The following is a 13,888-nucleotide window of genomic DNA, read 5'->3' on the forward strand; positions in this document are numbered from 1 at the left end:
GAAAAGGGGGCTGCAGTCTGGGGAGCTATAGAGGAGCCGCTGGACCCAGCGCTGGTCAGCGCCACCCTCCTGACTCACGTCCCAGGGCAAGACTACCCTTACATCATCCCCTGAGGATCCGAGACATTTCCTTCGCTTTCCCTGGCCAGACGTCATTTCCTCTCCCTCCAGCATCCTGCTTCTTCCCTAAAGACAAGGTTGATTCTTACTCTCCCAGAGACTCAGTTTTCTCATCTCTAAAGTGCGTGCTTGACAAAAGAGCCCTGTGCAAAGGAGGGAGGAAGGGAGAAAAAGGACTCTTGGAAAAAGCATTTCCACAGAAGCTCCAGGCGCAAACTAACACCCTCTTTTCCCAAACGAGGTCTTGCACCACGCTAAGCTTGTGACCCCATGCACTGTGGCGTTTTTTTTTTTTTTTTTGCATTCACAAGACCGAATTTTGGTCAATGTGGGAGCAAGTTGTGAAATGGCCCTTGTGACAATCTCACCCTGGTATCACACACAGCAAAATGGAATTTCATTCCATCAGCAGCTGTTTTGCAACAGTCCTCGAGGCTCAGCTTGGAGAAATCCTCATTTTTGCTGATAGCATTTTCCATGAAGGAAAAGACCTTGATTTGTAGATAAAACTTACAGTGCTTTTGTATCGGTTCACAGGGTGGTTGGGGTGGGGTGGGCCGGGATCAACCAAGCCTATCCTGGGGTTTGGTGACATCTAGTGGCTAACTGAAGAATCTTTGCTTATACTAAGAGAATGTTCTGGAAAATTAACTGAGCAGCCTGGAAAGCAAAAACTCCTACTTGTGAACCCTCTGAAAAAAGCCTCCTGAAAGCCTTAGGAGGGCAAAGTAAATAACTGGCTTGGTATGATATGAGTTGAAATGGTATCTTGTTTTCTTGGCAACTTTGACAGAAATTAGAAGTCACTGAAGAATTTCAAATCACTACCCACTGTATCCTCAGCATGGTTTTCAATAAAAAGTGTCCTTGAATAAAATGGAATCAGGTAATACCAATTTGGTAGTTGCTTCCGGCTTCAGAGCATTTCTCTGGGCCTCAAGCTCTAAACAGACCAAGGATTTCCAGGCTAGACAGAAATTCTACAAAAACATCTATCAAAGTTCAGGTGCAACTGGTATTGGCCTGAGGGCACCCAGGCCTGAAGGCCATTGAGAAGTGTAATTGTTAATGGCCACTATGATATGGGTGGAAATGTAAGGTAACCTCAGATGTCACAGGTTTTCAAAGTCCTCATGGGAGATGCAAAGTATTATAAATAGCCATATGTAATTTATACTTTCATTAACTACTTGATACAGGATAGTGGGGGAGGCAATCAAAAATCAGGGAGCAAGCAGCTTCTTAGAGTTGCATTTTAGGGTTTATAGGCTTGTACCCATTAGAGAACTATGATGAAGCACAAAACATGGTCTTGAGACCAGCCACATCAGCAGATTCTCGAGCACCACCCCCGAACTACTGAATTTCAGAAACTCTTAAGAGTGGGCCCCAGTAACCAATGTTTTAACAAGCCCCATAAGATGATTCTGGAGCATACTAAAGTTTGAGAATCAATGATTTAAAACAAGGTTTAAATGCCCCCTTAAAAACCTTAAAGAGCTGATTCATCTCATTGTACAGCAGAAATCAACACAACTTGTAAAGCAATTATCTCCAATTAAAAAAAAATACCTTAAAGAGTGTTTAGAGACTATTAATGAATTCATGGAGGACACCAAATTGTTTCTGTAACATAGGTCTACTTCTTTTAAACATATAAAGGTGTCTCAGATCTTCTAAACTGACAGTTAAATGAAAGGAAGAGGATTATTTATTGGCCTTTACTTCTTTGGATTTTGGAGCATGCTGCCTTGAAAAAGTACAATGTCTCCAAAGTAGCTCAATAGTCCTGTGGATGTGACGAGGATAAACATAAAAACAAACACAAAGATGCTCCATCTCAATATCAGTCTAAGACAAGGTAAAATAATAATGGGATACAACTTTCAACTAACAAACTGGCCAAGATCAAGGAGAAAAATGTGCTTCATTGAAGATGCTATGGGGATCCTATGAGGATTCATTCATATGAGGATGCTAAAATTTTTAAAATACACTCCTAGTGGAAACACAAGTACCATAATCTTTCTGGCAAAATAAATGAGAAGTCTCAAAAATGTGTGGACCTTTGACTAAGCAATTCCACTTCTAGGAATATATCTTAGAAATAAATAATATGCAATGATGTATGTATAAAGATTTGAAGGTATATTTATAATAATTAAAAATTAAAACCAATTTAAATTTCACCAGCAGAGGACTATATAAAAGAAATGGCTTGTAAGACAGAACGTAATAAAAATGAAGCTGTACAAGATTTTTCCAGTTTTTAAAAGGAAGATTTATTTAACAAGTTTCACTTAGTACAATACATCTAATGGAAATCACAATACAAGGAAAGATTTAAATCAAAGCCTCAGAATTTCATACAAACAACATGACCAAACTCCTAAAGTATTGGTATTACATTTCAAAATTGTCCCAGAGCTTTTTTTAAAAAAATTAAAAGTGTACACTCACGTGCCTTACAGGATATTAAACCAAAAAGCTAGAATTAACAAACATGCCAAATGTTTTCACTTGAAATCGTAGACACAGCTCCTATATTTGAGTTTTTACAGAAAAGCATGTTTCTCAACATGCATCCAAAGTTTTCAATGTATCATGGTATAAGAGCAACATTTAACATAAGTGAAACTGCTTTAACCTAAATACGCTTACTGCTTAAGTACACTCCTATAACATAACTAACTTGAAGAAAGCTGAAAGTTTTAACAGTTATGGTCAATACTGAACTTTGTTATTACACCCTATGTGAATGTTTCAGTGTTCAAAATTACTGAGCTTGAAGTTTTAAAACAATCCTGACTTCCACTTTACAGTAAGCATGAATTACAAGCCTGTAATGCAAAACTGTTAAACTTAATTTTTATTAAAAAAAAAGAGAGAAAAAGAAACAAAGAGAGAGGGAGGGTAGGAGGGAGGAAAGGAGAAAGAAAGGAATGAAAGGAATGAAAGGAAAAAGAAAAGGAAGCTAGCTGACCAAGAGTGATCAGAATCAATGATAATTCCCATGTACCAATCATACTGGATATGCCTGACACCATTCCTATTCTAGTTAACTCCCATAAATGCACGGCTGTTATTTCTATTGTTGTTTGGTACTCTTTCTCTGCCTAAGCGAGGTTTGATTGATAGTCACTGGAGTTTTCCTGCAGAACTTGGTCATATCCACTCATACTACTCTGACCACCATATCCACCTCCGTAACCACCACTCAGCTGCTGACTGGCAGGACCTCCATAACTAGACTGGTTGGATATGCCCATGCCTCCCATCATTTGGCTACCATAAGCTCCACCACTCGCCCCAGCTGTGGAATTCAAAAAGAGTTCTACATAGCTGTGATCATACGCTCCCCCACTTGTGCCTGCGGTAGAATTCAAGAAGAGCTCCACGTATCTGTGTTGCATGTTAGCTTTGTCTTTTGCCATAGCTGCCACAGCATCTTCATGAGTAGCAAATTCAACATCTGCCTCACCAGTAACTCTGCCATCAGGTCCGATTTCAATGTGTACTCTCATGGGATTAAGAGGTGAGAAGAAATTGTAAATATCATTCTCAGTGGCTCTGTAAGGTAATCCCCTCATGTGTACACAGTGCCCTGTGGTGCTCTGAAAACTGGACCCACCATCTCCATATCTATGATCAGACATTCCTGAAAAACAGTAATTGAGGTCTCTTCCAAATCTATCAGATCCAAAGCCATATCCATCATTATAGCCACCATAGTCGTCATAGCCTCCATACCCCCCACCATAGGCACCCCTCCTCATCCTTTCAAAACCAGCCCCTCTGCCAATGCTATTATACCCTCTGCCAGCCCCTGGCCTGTCATAGGGACCTGGCCGCTGCATAGCCATGAGCTTTCGAGGGGGGTCATAATGGGTTCGGACTTCAGCTCGGCTACTCTTGAAGATTTCAATGTACCGGTGCCCTATTCTTTCCTTGTGTTTCTTTAAGGCCTTTTCAGCTATCTCCTGCGAAGCAAATTGCACAAAGGCCTCCCCTGTGCTCCGCCCCTGAAAGTCCACCGGCAGTGTCATCCCATTTGGCACAATTTCCAACCCTGAAAAGAACTGAACAATCTCTTCCTTGCTACAGCCAAATGGGAGTCCTCTAAGCCGGACGAAGCCATCATTGGCAGTATCAGGACTATTCGGACCTGTGTGCTTCAACACCCAATCCATTTCAACACTGTTGGACTTGAATACTTCAACATATCTGTGTCCCATGGTTTCTCTGTCTTTCTTCAGAGCGAGTTTCACTTCATCTTCAGACTCAAGTTCGACAAATGCTTCACCACTTGGTCTGCCTTCTCTGGTGTAGATGAAACGAATACCTGATGTGCCGTTTTGGATTTTACAATCGGAGAAGAAGCGCATCACTTCATCAGCTGAGCAGGACCAGGGCAGGCCCCTGACCTTCACCACGAACCCTTCCCTGCCTTCTGTGCTCAGCATCATGGTGGTTCTTTAATTCTTGCTGTCAGGTTCGGGTCAATGTAATTTCGGTATAGCTGAAAAAAAATTAAGACTACTGTCATGGAAAAATGTTCATAATATGGTTAAGAGAAAAAAAGCAAACTATTAATAGAAAATTACACTGATAGCTTTTTCTTAAGACATTTGTATAACAGAAAGACTTCACCAAATTTCTAACTCATTCATTCATTCAACAACTATTTATTTGACACCTATTTTATGTGCTGGATACCATTAATGGTGGCTATTTCTGGGTGGTAAGATTATGGGAACTTTGTTTCAGGGAATGTTTTCTTTGGCTCCTTCTGTATGTTCTAAGTTTTCCACATTCATCATATATAAACACAAAGTCAGGAAAGATATACAAAAGATGAAAAGATACACAAAATGAAAGGCAACGAAATCAGTGAGAGACATTGACACATAAAAGACAGCTGCATCTGACTATATACAAATGGAAAACTTCATTACATCAAAAGTAAGATTAAACATAAAAAACAAACAACAAACAAGATAACTACAACAAATACATTACTATCTTTATTATATTGAAAAACTCATACAAATTTTTAAAAAATCAAGTAAATATTAAGGCCAAAAAGATAAATGGAAAAAAGACACTACAGAGAATTTACATCTTCATTTTACATTGTTCAGTTGCCAGATCCAGTACTAGGTTCTGGCATATAAGGATCAATAAGCCCAGAAATGACTCATGGTCCTACAGAGGCACTGTACATCTGTTCTGAAGACAAAATGGGCAAATAAACATTTCTCTACTATGACATAATTATGGACAAGGTGAAAGGGTGTTATAAAGTAGGGACTGACTGGTCATTTCTATCACCGTAGAACAGTTAAGTGAAAAGGACTAACCGGCTCAGGGATCCACAAATTCTAAAAATTATGATGGAGCATAAAATAGGAGGCAAGGCAGGAGATACAGCTGGCAAGGTAGAGATTCATCCAGGAGGTCTTATCAGACAGACAAAGGCTAGAGGCCTTTTAAGGGTTTTACATGGGGCACTGAGGGGAGGAGAGAGGCGGGGAGGGAGGTAAGGGGAGAGAAGTGAGGGGAGGAAAGAGAAGGAAAGTGAGGGGAGGAGAGTCAAGTAATCAGAACCTTTCAGAAAGATCACCATGGCAACAGTGTGACGCTCAAACAGAGGGGGTGGGGGTGACACTACCAAGAGCAGCTAGAGCTCTGTTAGAGATATGTTAAGGTGTTTATCTAAAGCAACAGCACTTTTAAAATGGGGGGAGGCAAGATACTTTTTAAAAGGGGGGAGAGGCAAGATATGATCTATGCATTCAAAGCAGTGGACTCTGGGAGACTTGGTAACAGATTAAATGTATGGGAAATACAGATGTGAAGATACAGAAGAGTCTGGGAAATGTTCAATACTCATCAATCATCAGAAATACAAGTTAAAACTACAATTAACTCATTTTTCATCCATCACCACAGTGAAAGTAAAATAGGAAAGATAAGTTGATACTGATATTCAGGGTTCCCAAACTAATATACTCCCAGAGCAGTGAAAGCTGATGCAGTATCTCTGGAAAGCAATTTGGAAATATGTCATGCCTTTTAATACAGTAAATCCACTTCTGGTTATATGCTCTAAGAAGATCTGAAATTCAGACAAAGGTTTATAGAGCTAAATATTCTTTGAAAGATATTTTACTAAGAAAGATGAAATATTACCCACTTTAAAAATTGGAAATCTAGTAACATAAGAAATTACTTATGCTATAATCTTGTGACCTAAGATCATAACTGTGTTATAACCACAACTGTGAGAAAGATATATGTTCATATATCCTTCAACCATGCTAGAATTCCTTTCAGGAACCTGGTCAACAGAAATACTCACAAATGTTCACTGTTGCATTGTTAGTGATGGCAGAAAATTAGAAACCTAATTACCCATTAATAGGGGAATAACAGAGTGAATTATACTTTAGCCTTAGAAAGCCATGTAGCTGTATTTTTTTTTAAATCTGCCCTTACCCTGGAAGATTTCCAAACTAAATTAAATGAAGGAATAATGTATAGTATGAACCTACTTATTTTAAAATATAAGCAGGCACATCTATATCTATGTAAATGCAGGCAAGTTCTGGAAGCATATAAGTTGTTTTTTGAGAAAAGGAACACTGTAGGGTAGCAAGAATGTAGAGGAATTTCACTTTTTACCCTATATACTTCTAAATAGTTTAATTTTTAAAAATCATTGTAATTGGAATTCTTTTAAAAGTTAGGAAAGTGCATGCATGGGAAATTTGTCACATGTTAATAGAGGCTACTCTGAGTGGTAAGTTTATGGTTTTTTCAACTTTTTTCAATTCTTTTGTGCATTCCTAATTTTCTATAGAGAGAAACTTTTATTTCACCAAAAAAAAAACAGAAAACAAATTAAAATGTTTACTTTTGTGATATTTGGTATAGCAGATTTGATAAAAATTTCTATTTTTGTATGTGCATGGCTTATCTGACAAGGTCTGGGAACAGTGGGCCTCTTGGAAAGAAAGTGCAAAGTGTACTAACGTCCCTAAAACTACACCAAAGATGCAAGTCAACATTCACTAACTCCCTAAGATGTGCCTGGAACAATGCATGTGCAGTGCTAAGTCTTCCTATAGATCATTTTCAGGTCTGAGTGACAGATTTACACACTGGTTTTTTGCTTGCTTTAGCTCTTGGACAACCCATTCCATTTAATGTCCGTACAGCCCTCTTACACACTGGTTTTTTGCCTGCCTTAACTCTTGGACAACCCATTCCATTTAATGTCCCTACAGCCCTCTAGGCCTTAACATCCCGTGTGGGGACACGGAGGTTCTGCTTCATCACTGTGTCTCCTGGGAAGGCCACGAGGACTCTGTTGCCTGAAGTAGGAACCCGGATTCCATTTGTGAGTTAAGAATTTGTGCATTTATGTGCGTGTTATATACAGACGTTTTACAGACCGAAATGCTGAGTAGTTGTCTACGAGTGATGAATTACGTGTATTTTTTTTCAATTTATAGCATACCGTTATTTTTGCAAAGTCCAAAAATTGAACATGTAGCTTGTTAAAAGCCGGAAAAATAAACGTTATTTAAATATTTAATTCAGTAAAAACATTCACTGTGCGCCGCGGTCAGGCACGCAGGATTTGCCTAGATGTGACTCTACAGATCAAATTCGCTTGGTGCCTCTCCCTACAGACAACCAGGCACTGGAGACGGGGTGCCTGAATGGGTGGACTAGCATTCAGACCACTGGACTCAAGATCTGTTTTTCCTAATCCGGGGACGTGGTTTTCCAATGTCTTTCAGCTTACGGTTTCTCTTAAGGGTCCTTTGAGACCCGCCCAGACAGACAGATATACAAAAACACAGACAGTCACGAGCGTCCACCATTTCCCCACCAGGCGCAGCAAAGGCGGCTTCCCGGCACTGAGATGGGGGAAGGGGGAGCGGGGGAGGGGAAAGCAGGAACGAAAAAGGCGGAGGCGGCCCGCGGACCCCGCTTTGGTCTGCATCATCACCACCCCCGGGTCCCCGGTTCCCACCCACACACCAACCTCTAACGATACCGGATAATTTTCCTCTTTCTTCCCTCAAACGGCTTATAGCGAGACGGTAGACGACGACCAGAACTACTTCTGCTCACGTAAGCGATAGGTCACGTGAGGATCTACGTCATGTGAGATCTCGGTCACGTGAGCACCGCTAGGCTCTAACCCCGGATCATTAAAGTGCTGCACTTCCTTCTGGTATAAAAATAGGGCGGGTCGACATTCAGAAGGAGAGAGAGTGGTTGGTGGCGGCGCGTCTTCTGTGACTGGTCATTGGTCGGCCTCTGGGGATAACCATCCCAGTTGCCGGAGGAACATTCACGTCACGGCTTAATTACTCACCGGTGATTGGTGATGGGGACCAAAGCGGGTTCCACGGACCGTCTCTGCCTTTTTACCCCTGTAGGTTAAATTTAAAACCCCAGGTGACTCTTGGAAATCTGTGCTGTATGATGACCGCGATGGTGAGTCCGGTGAGCAGAGTCCTGCGGCTGGGCTGCCTGCTGGCCTTTTGCTTCCAGGTCCTGCTTCCCTGCGGGCTCCCTGGGGCTTGGGGCCTGGACAACGGCTTGGCGATGACCCCTACCATGGGCTGGCTGCACTGGGAGCGCTTCATGTGCAACGTGAACTGCCAAGAAGAGCCGGATTCCTGTATCAGGTATCAGAGATATTGGGTACCTTCCTCCCTTCGCCTTTCCATATATTTGTCTGGCTGTGTTTGGAAGGATGGAGGGTCTCAGCGAGAAAATTAGAGCTGGAGGCAGAGCCCGCCTATCGCTGCTGCTTTTTTATCCCCAGCAAACTGCCCTGGATGGGTACTAGCCCTGAATTTTCTCTGTGACCCCCTAGATGGGGACTAGCTCTAGATTTTCTCCATGTGACCCCTTAGGGTGGGAGTCTGGCCAGCGACCTCTGCTTCTCCACGTCTTTCTGCCTGTTCACCCACCTAAGGTTTTTCTCCATTTACCATCCAGTTCGTTCAGACCCTTATTCAGAGCTACTGCCCTGTCTCTGGAGAAGGCAATGGCACCCCACTCCAGTACTCTTGCCTGGAAAGTCCCATGGACGGAGGAGCCTGGTAGGCTGCAGTCCGTGGGGTCGCTGAGAGTCGGACACGACTGAGCGACTTCACTTTCACTTTTCACTTTCATGCATTTGAGAAGGAAATGGCAACCCACTCCAGTGTTCTTGCCTGGAGAATCCCAGGGACGGGGGAGCCTGGTGGGCTGCCGTCTCTGGGGTCGCACAGAGTCGGACACGACTGAAGCGACTTAGCAGCAGCAGCAGCAGCAGCAGCTCTGTCTCTGCAGGGTACTAGCACTGAGAACAGCTGTGGTGAGTAGGAGAGACAGGACTAAGACGGGTGTCATTTCTTCTTTTGGGATCACGGGTTCCTTGGCTCTAATTTGAGGGAATTTAGAGAGACCATAGTGTCTCCTAGATCTCCCCACCCCATAGCCCTTGGGTATGGCGTCTGGTTGGAAGTTTATGAGGAGGATCTTTAGTGGATAAGACAAATATTGATCCTATCAGATCCACACATCCTTTGTCTGCAGATTGGGAAAGCAACTCTTACCTCAGGGAACCAACTCTGGTGATCTTTAAACAGTTCTTATCTCACACAGGTTGACTTTCAACTAGATAACCCATCTGAAGGACAAAGCACAGTGCAATACCAAACCCCCTCAATTAGGCATATGGAAGGAATGTTCTTATCCCATGCTCATGCTCAGCCCACGTGTCTGACTCTTTGCGACCCTGTGGACTGCAGCCTGAAAGGGTCCTCTGCCCATGGAATTTTCCAGGCAAGAAAACTGAAGTGGGGTGCCCTTTCCTCTTCCAGGGGATCTTTCTGACCCAGGGATGCGTCTGTTGCATCTCCTAATTGGCAGATGGATTGTTTACCACAACTTCCTAGGTGGCGCTAGTGATAAAGAATAGACACGGGTTCAATCCCTGGGTCAGGAAGATCCCCTGGAGGAGGAAAGGGCAACCCACTCCAGTATTGTTGCCTGGAGAATCATGGACAGAGGAGCTTGTCGGGCTACAGTCCATAGGGTCACGAAGAGTCGGACACAACTGAGTGAGGGCACAGGCAAGGAATGTTCTTAGCCTGGAATCTATGGGGAAATTAATGCAAATCTGCAAATGTGAGTATATGTGTTTTTCTGGAGAGAGGATCTTGAGCTTTGTTCAGATTCTCAAATAGATCTCCATCTAGAAAAGGTTAAGAATCACTGATAGATATTGTTTAAAAACATAATAAAGACAACCTTGGTGCAGAGGGCCCTCTATAAGCACCGGTCATGGTACATCCCAGTGGCCATAAGTTATTCCTTTGAATGTCTTTACAGATGTTGGTCAAACATGACAAGAGTTAATTGGCTTTCTAAGTTTCAGACTAAATCCATCATGACCCTGGAGTAAATTATGGCCATCCCATATTTCTTTCTGTCTTTTCCTTTTTTTCCTAAGTGGTGGTTGTCTTATTTTTGTATCTGATTATGAAATTAATGCATGATTATGGCAAAAAATGTGGATAGTAAAGGGTACAAAGAAAATAGATTCCCCTCATTTCACCACCCAGAAATAATCATGGTTAAAGTGTTAATATGTGACCTTTCCTTTTTTTTTTCTATGTAAATATAAACACGAATTTCTTTTTAAAGTGTTTTTCAATAAAAATGAGATCATGTTTATGTCTTGAGCAGTTAACAAGACTCTGAAGTCTGCCTGCCTGGGTTCAAATTCTAGCTTATTATTGCTTTTCCAGGTGATCTTGGGCAAACTGATGATCCTTTTGTAAAGTGAAGAGTGAGTGCCTGGCACAGAATGAGAGTTTCATAAGTGCAGATTGTATGTACTCGCCATACTTTATTTAAACAATCTCCTGTTCATAACTACTCACACTCTTCAATTTTTAATTATTATGAACAAAGCTTACTAATAACCACCCTTGTACATCATCTGATTTTTTCCCTAGAAGTCTAAATCCTGAGTCCAAGGGTATGCTCATTTTGTTTCATATCAAACTGTCCTCCCCCAAAAGTTTTACAAATGCACCTTCCCAACAACCATGTGGGCTTCTGTGGTGCCCTGCAATGCAGAAGACCTGGGTTTCAATCCCTGGGTCAGGAAGATCCCTCGGAAAAGGGAATGACTACCCACTCCAGGATTCTTGCCTGGAGAATTCCATGGACAGAGGAACCTGGTGGGCTACAGTCCATGGGGTTGCAAAGAGGTAGACAGGACTGAGTGACTCACGCTTGTGTATGAGTTCCTGTTTTTTGTTATTCTTCTGAAATTTGCCAATCCAGTAGGTGTTTTTATTTTCATTTATTTGATTACTGATAAAGTTGGACGTCTGCTAATAAGTTAAATTGGTTGTTTGTTTGCATGATTTCTTTTCTGCACTGCTTGTTTGTTCCAAATTTTTCAGTTGGAGTGTTTGGGGTTATTTTGTTTACTTTTTGGGTTTTGTTTGTTTGAGGTCTACCATAAGTTGTGAATTCAGTGGTTCTTTTTTTTTTTTTTTGGACCATTTCACATGACTTGTGGGATCTTAGTTCCCCAACCAGAGATCCAACCTAGGCCCTTGGCAGTGAAAGCTCAGAGCCCTAACGACTGGACCACAAAGGAATTCCCAAAACAGTGGTTCTTGCTATGTGTTGGTTTTGATATTTATGTATCAAACACCAGGTTTTTCCTTTATGATTTCTGGCTCTGGCATCATGCAAAGAAAGTTCTTTCCTATCAATATAAAATGGAATACAAAATTTATATTTTCTACTAGCATTTTTATGGGTTTTTAAAGTATTTAAATCTTTAATCCAGCTGGACTTTGTTCTCCTATAAGCAATATTATATTTAATATGTACTAAATTTCATGATATCAAATGGCTTGAAGGATCTCTTTTCTAAACTTCCTCTTTGATTCTATATATTTGTGTATTCTACTGCTAATAGTAGAGCACTAGCTTCATTTATCTTTTATAGACTATTCATGTATATAACTTTTGAGGTGACATTTTTGAGTCATGTTGCAAACTTCCTTAAAAAGTCCTTTGGGGATTAGTTAAAGGTTTTAGTAAATGTCTAGAAGTGTACAAGGAGAGTTTGCTTTTTTTTTAATACTGAGTTTTCCTATTCAAGAACCAAATAATGAGTCTCCGTTTATTCTCATAAATTGGAACATCATCAGTCGGTCAGTTCAGTCGCTCAGTCATGTCCGACTCTTTGTGACCCCATGGACTGCAGCATGCCAGGCCTCCTGTCCATCACCAACTCCCAAAGTTTACTCAAACTCATGTCCATTGAGTGGGTGATGCCATCCAACCATCTCATCCTCTGTTGTCCCCTTCTCCTACCACCTTCAATCTTTCTCAGCATCAGGGTCTTTTCCAATGAGTCTGTTCTTCGCATCAGGTGGCCAAAGGATTGGAGCTTCAGCTTCAACATCAGTCCTTCCAATGAATATTCAGAACTGATTTCCTTTAGGATGGACTGGTTGGATCTCCTTGCAGTCCAAGGGACTCTCAAGAGTCTTCTCCAACACCACAGTTCAAAAGCATCTATTCTTTGGTGCTCAGCTTTCTTCACAGTCCAACTCTCACATCCATACATGACTACTGGAAAAACCATAGCTTTGATTAGACTTTGTTGGCAAAGTAATATCTCTGCTTTTCAATGTGCTGTCTAGGTTGGTCATAGCTTTTCTTCCAGAGCAAGCATCTTTTAATTTCATGGCTGCAGTCACCATCTGCAGTGATTTTGGAGCCCCCCAAAATAAAGTCTGAAACTGTTTCCACTGTTTCCCCATCTATTTGCCATGAAGTGATGGGACCAGATGCCATGATCTTAGTTTTCAGAATGTTGAGTTTTAAGCCAACTTTTTCACTCACCTCTTTCACTTTCATCCAGACGCTCTTTAGGTTTTCTTTGCTTTCTGCCATAAAGGTGGTGTCATCTGTATATTCAGATATTCTGCATATTCAGAGGTTTTTGATATTTCTCCCAGCAATCTTGATTCCAGCTTGTGCTTCATCCAGCCCAGCATTTCACATGATGTACTCTGTATATAAGTTAAATAAGCAAGGTGACACCATAACAGCCTTGACACACTCCTTTTCTGATTTGGAACCAGTCTGTTGTTCCATGTCCAGTTCTAACTGTTGCTTCCTGACCTGCATACAGATTTCTCAGGAGGCAGATCAGGTGGTCTGGTATTCCCATCTCTCTCAGAATTTTCCCCAGTTTGTGGTAATCCACACAGTCAAAGGCTTTGGTATAGTCAATAAAGCAGAAGTAGATGTTTTTCTGGAACTCTCTTGCTTTTCCAATGATCCAACAGATGTTGGCAATTTGATCTCTGGTTCCTCTGCCTTTTCTAAAACCAGCTTGAACAACTGCAAGTTAATGGATCACAAACTGTTGAAGCCTGGCTTGGAGGATTTTGAGCATTATTTTGCTGGTGTGTGAGATGAGTGCAACTGTGCTGTAGTTTAAACATTCTTTGGCATTGGCCTTCTTTGGGATTAGAATGAAAACTGACCTTTTCCAGTCCTGTGGCCACTGCTGAGTTTTCCAAATTTGCTGGCAAATTGAGTGCAGCACTTTCACAGCATCATCTTTTAGGATTTGAAATAGCTCAACTGGAATGCCATCACCTCCACTAGCTTTGTTCATAGTGATGCTTCCTAAGGCCCACTTGACTTCACC

At 41.5% G+C, this 13,888-nt stretch overlaps 2 protein-coding genes across 3 annotated transcripts in view; one reads left to right on the forward strand and one right to left on the reverse strand.

Moving 5' to 3' along the window:
- Positions 1–2,377: 2,377 nt before the first annotated feature.
- On the reverse strand, positions 2,378–8,355 carry HNRNPH2 (heterogeneous nuclear ribonucleoprotein H2). Of its 2 annotated transcripts, none has more exons than XM_040264946.1 (2): positions 8,177–8,355; positions 2,378–4,639 (listed from the first exon to the last, which is right to left on the reverse strand). In XM_040264946.1, exon 2 carries the CDS (start codon positions 4,584–4,586, stop codon positions 3,237–3,239), a length of 1,350 nt encoding a protein of 449 aa, XP_040120880.1. In that variant the 5' UTR covers positions 4,587–4,639; positions 8,177–8,355; the 3' UTR covers positions 2,378–3,236. The 2 variants fall into 2 exon arrangements, with proteins under 2 accessions (XP_040120880.1, XP_040120881.1); XM_040264947.1 differs by having other exon boundaries at positions 8,189–8,295.
- An 80-nt stretch (positions 8,356–8,435) lies between these two features.
- The window catches only part of GLA (galactosidase alpha), an 11,805-nt gene continuing 6,352 nt past the window's right edge, over positions 8,436–13,888 (forward strand). The window contains exon 1 of the mRNA XM_040264949.1: positions 8,436–8,828. Within this exon, the coding sequence (XP_040120883.1) occupies positions 8,620–8,828 (209 nt within the window). The 5' untranslated portion in view covers positions 8,436–8,619. The remainder of the gene's footprint in view (positions 8,829–13,888) is intronic.

Source organism: Oryx dammah, unplaced genomic scaffold (assembly GCF_014754425.2).
Source record: "Oryx dammah isolate SB20612 unplaced genomic scaffold, SCBI_Odam_1.1 HiC_scaffold_23, whole genome shotgun sequence".
Lineage (NCBI taxonomy): Eukaryota > Metazoa > Chordata > Mammalia > Artiodactyla > Bovidae > Oryx > Oryx dammah.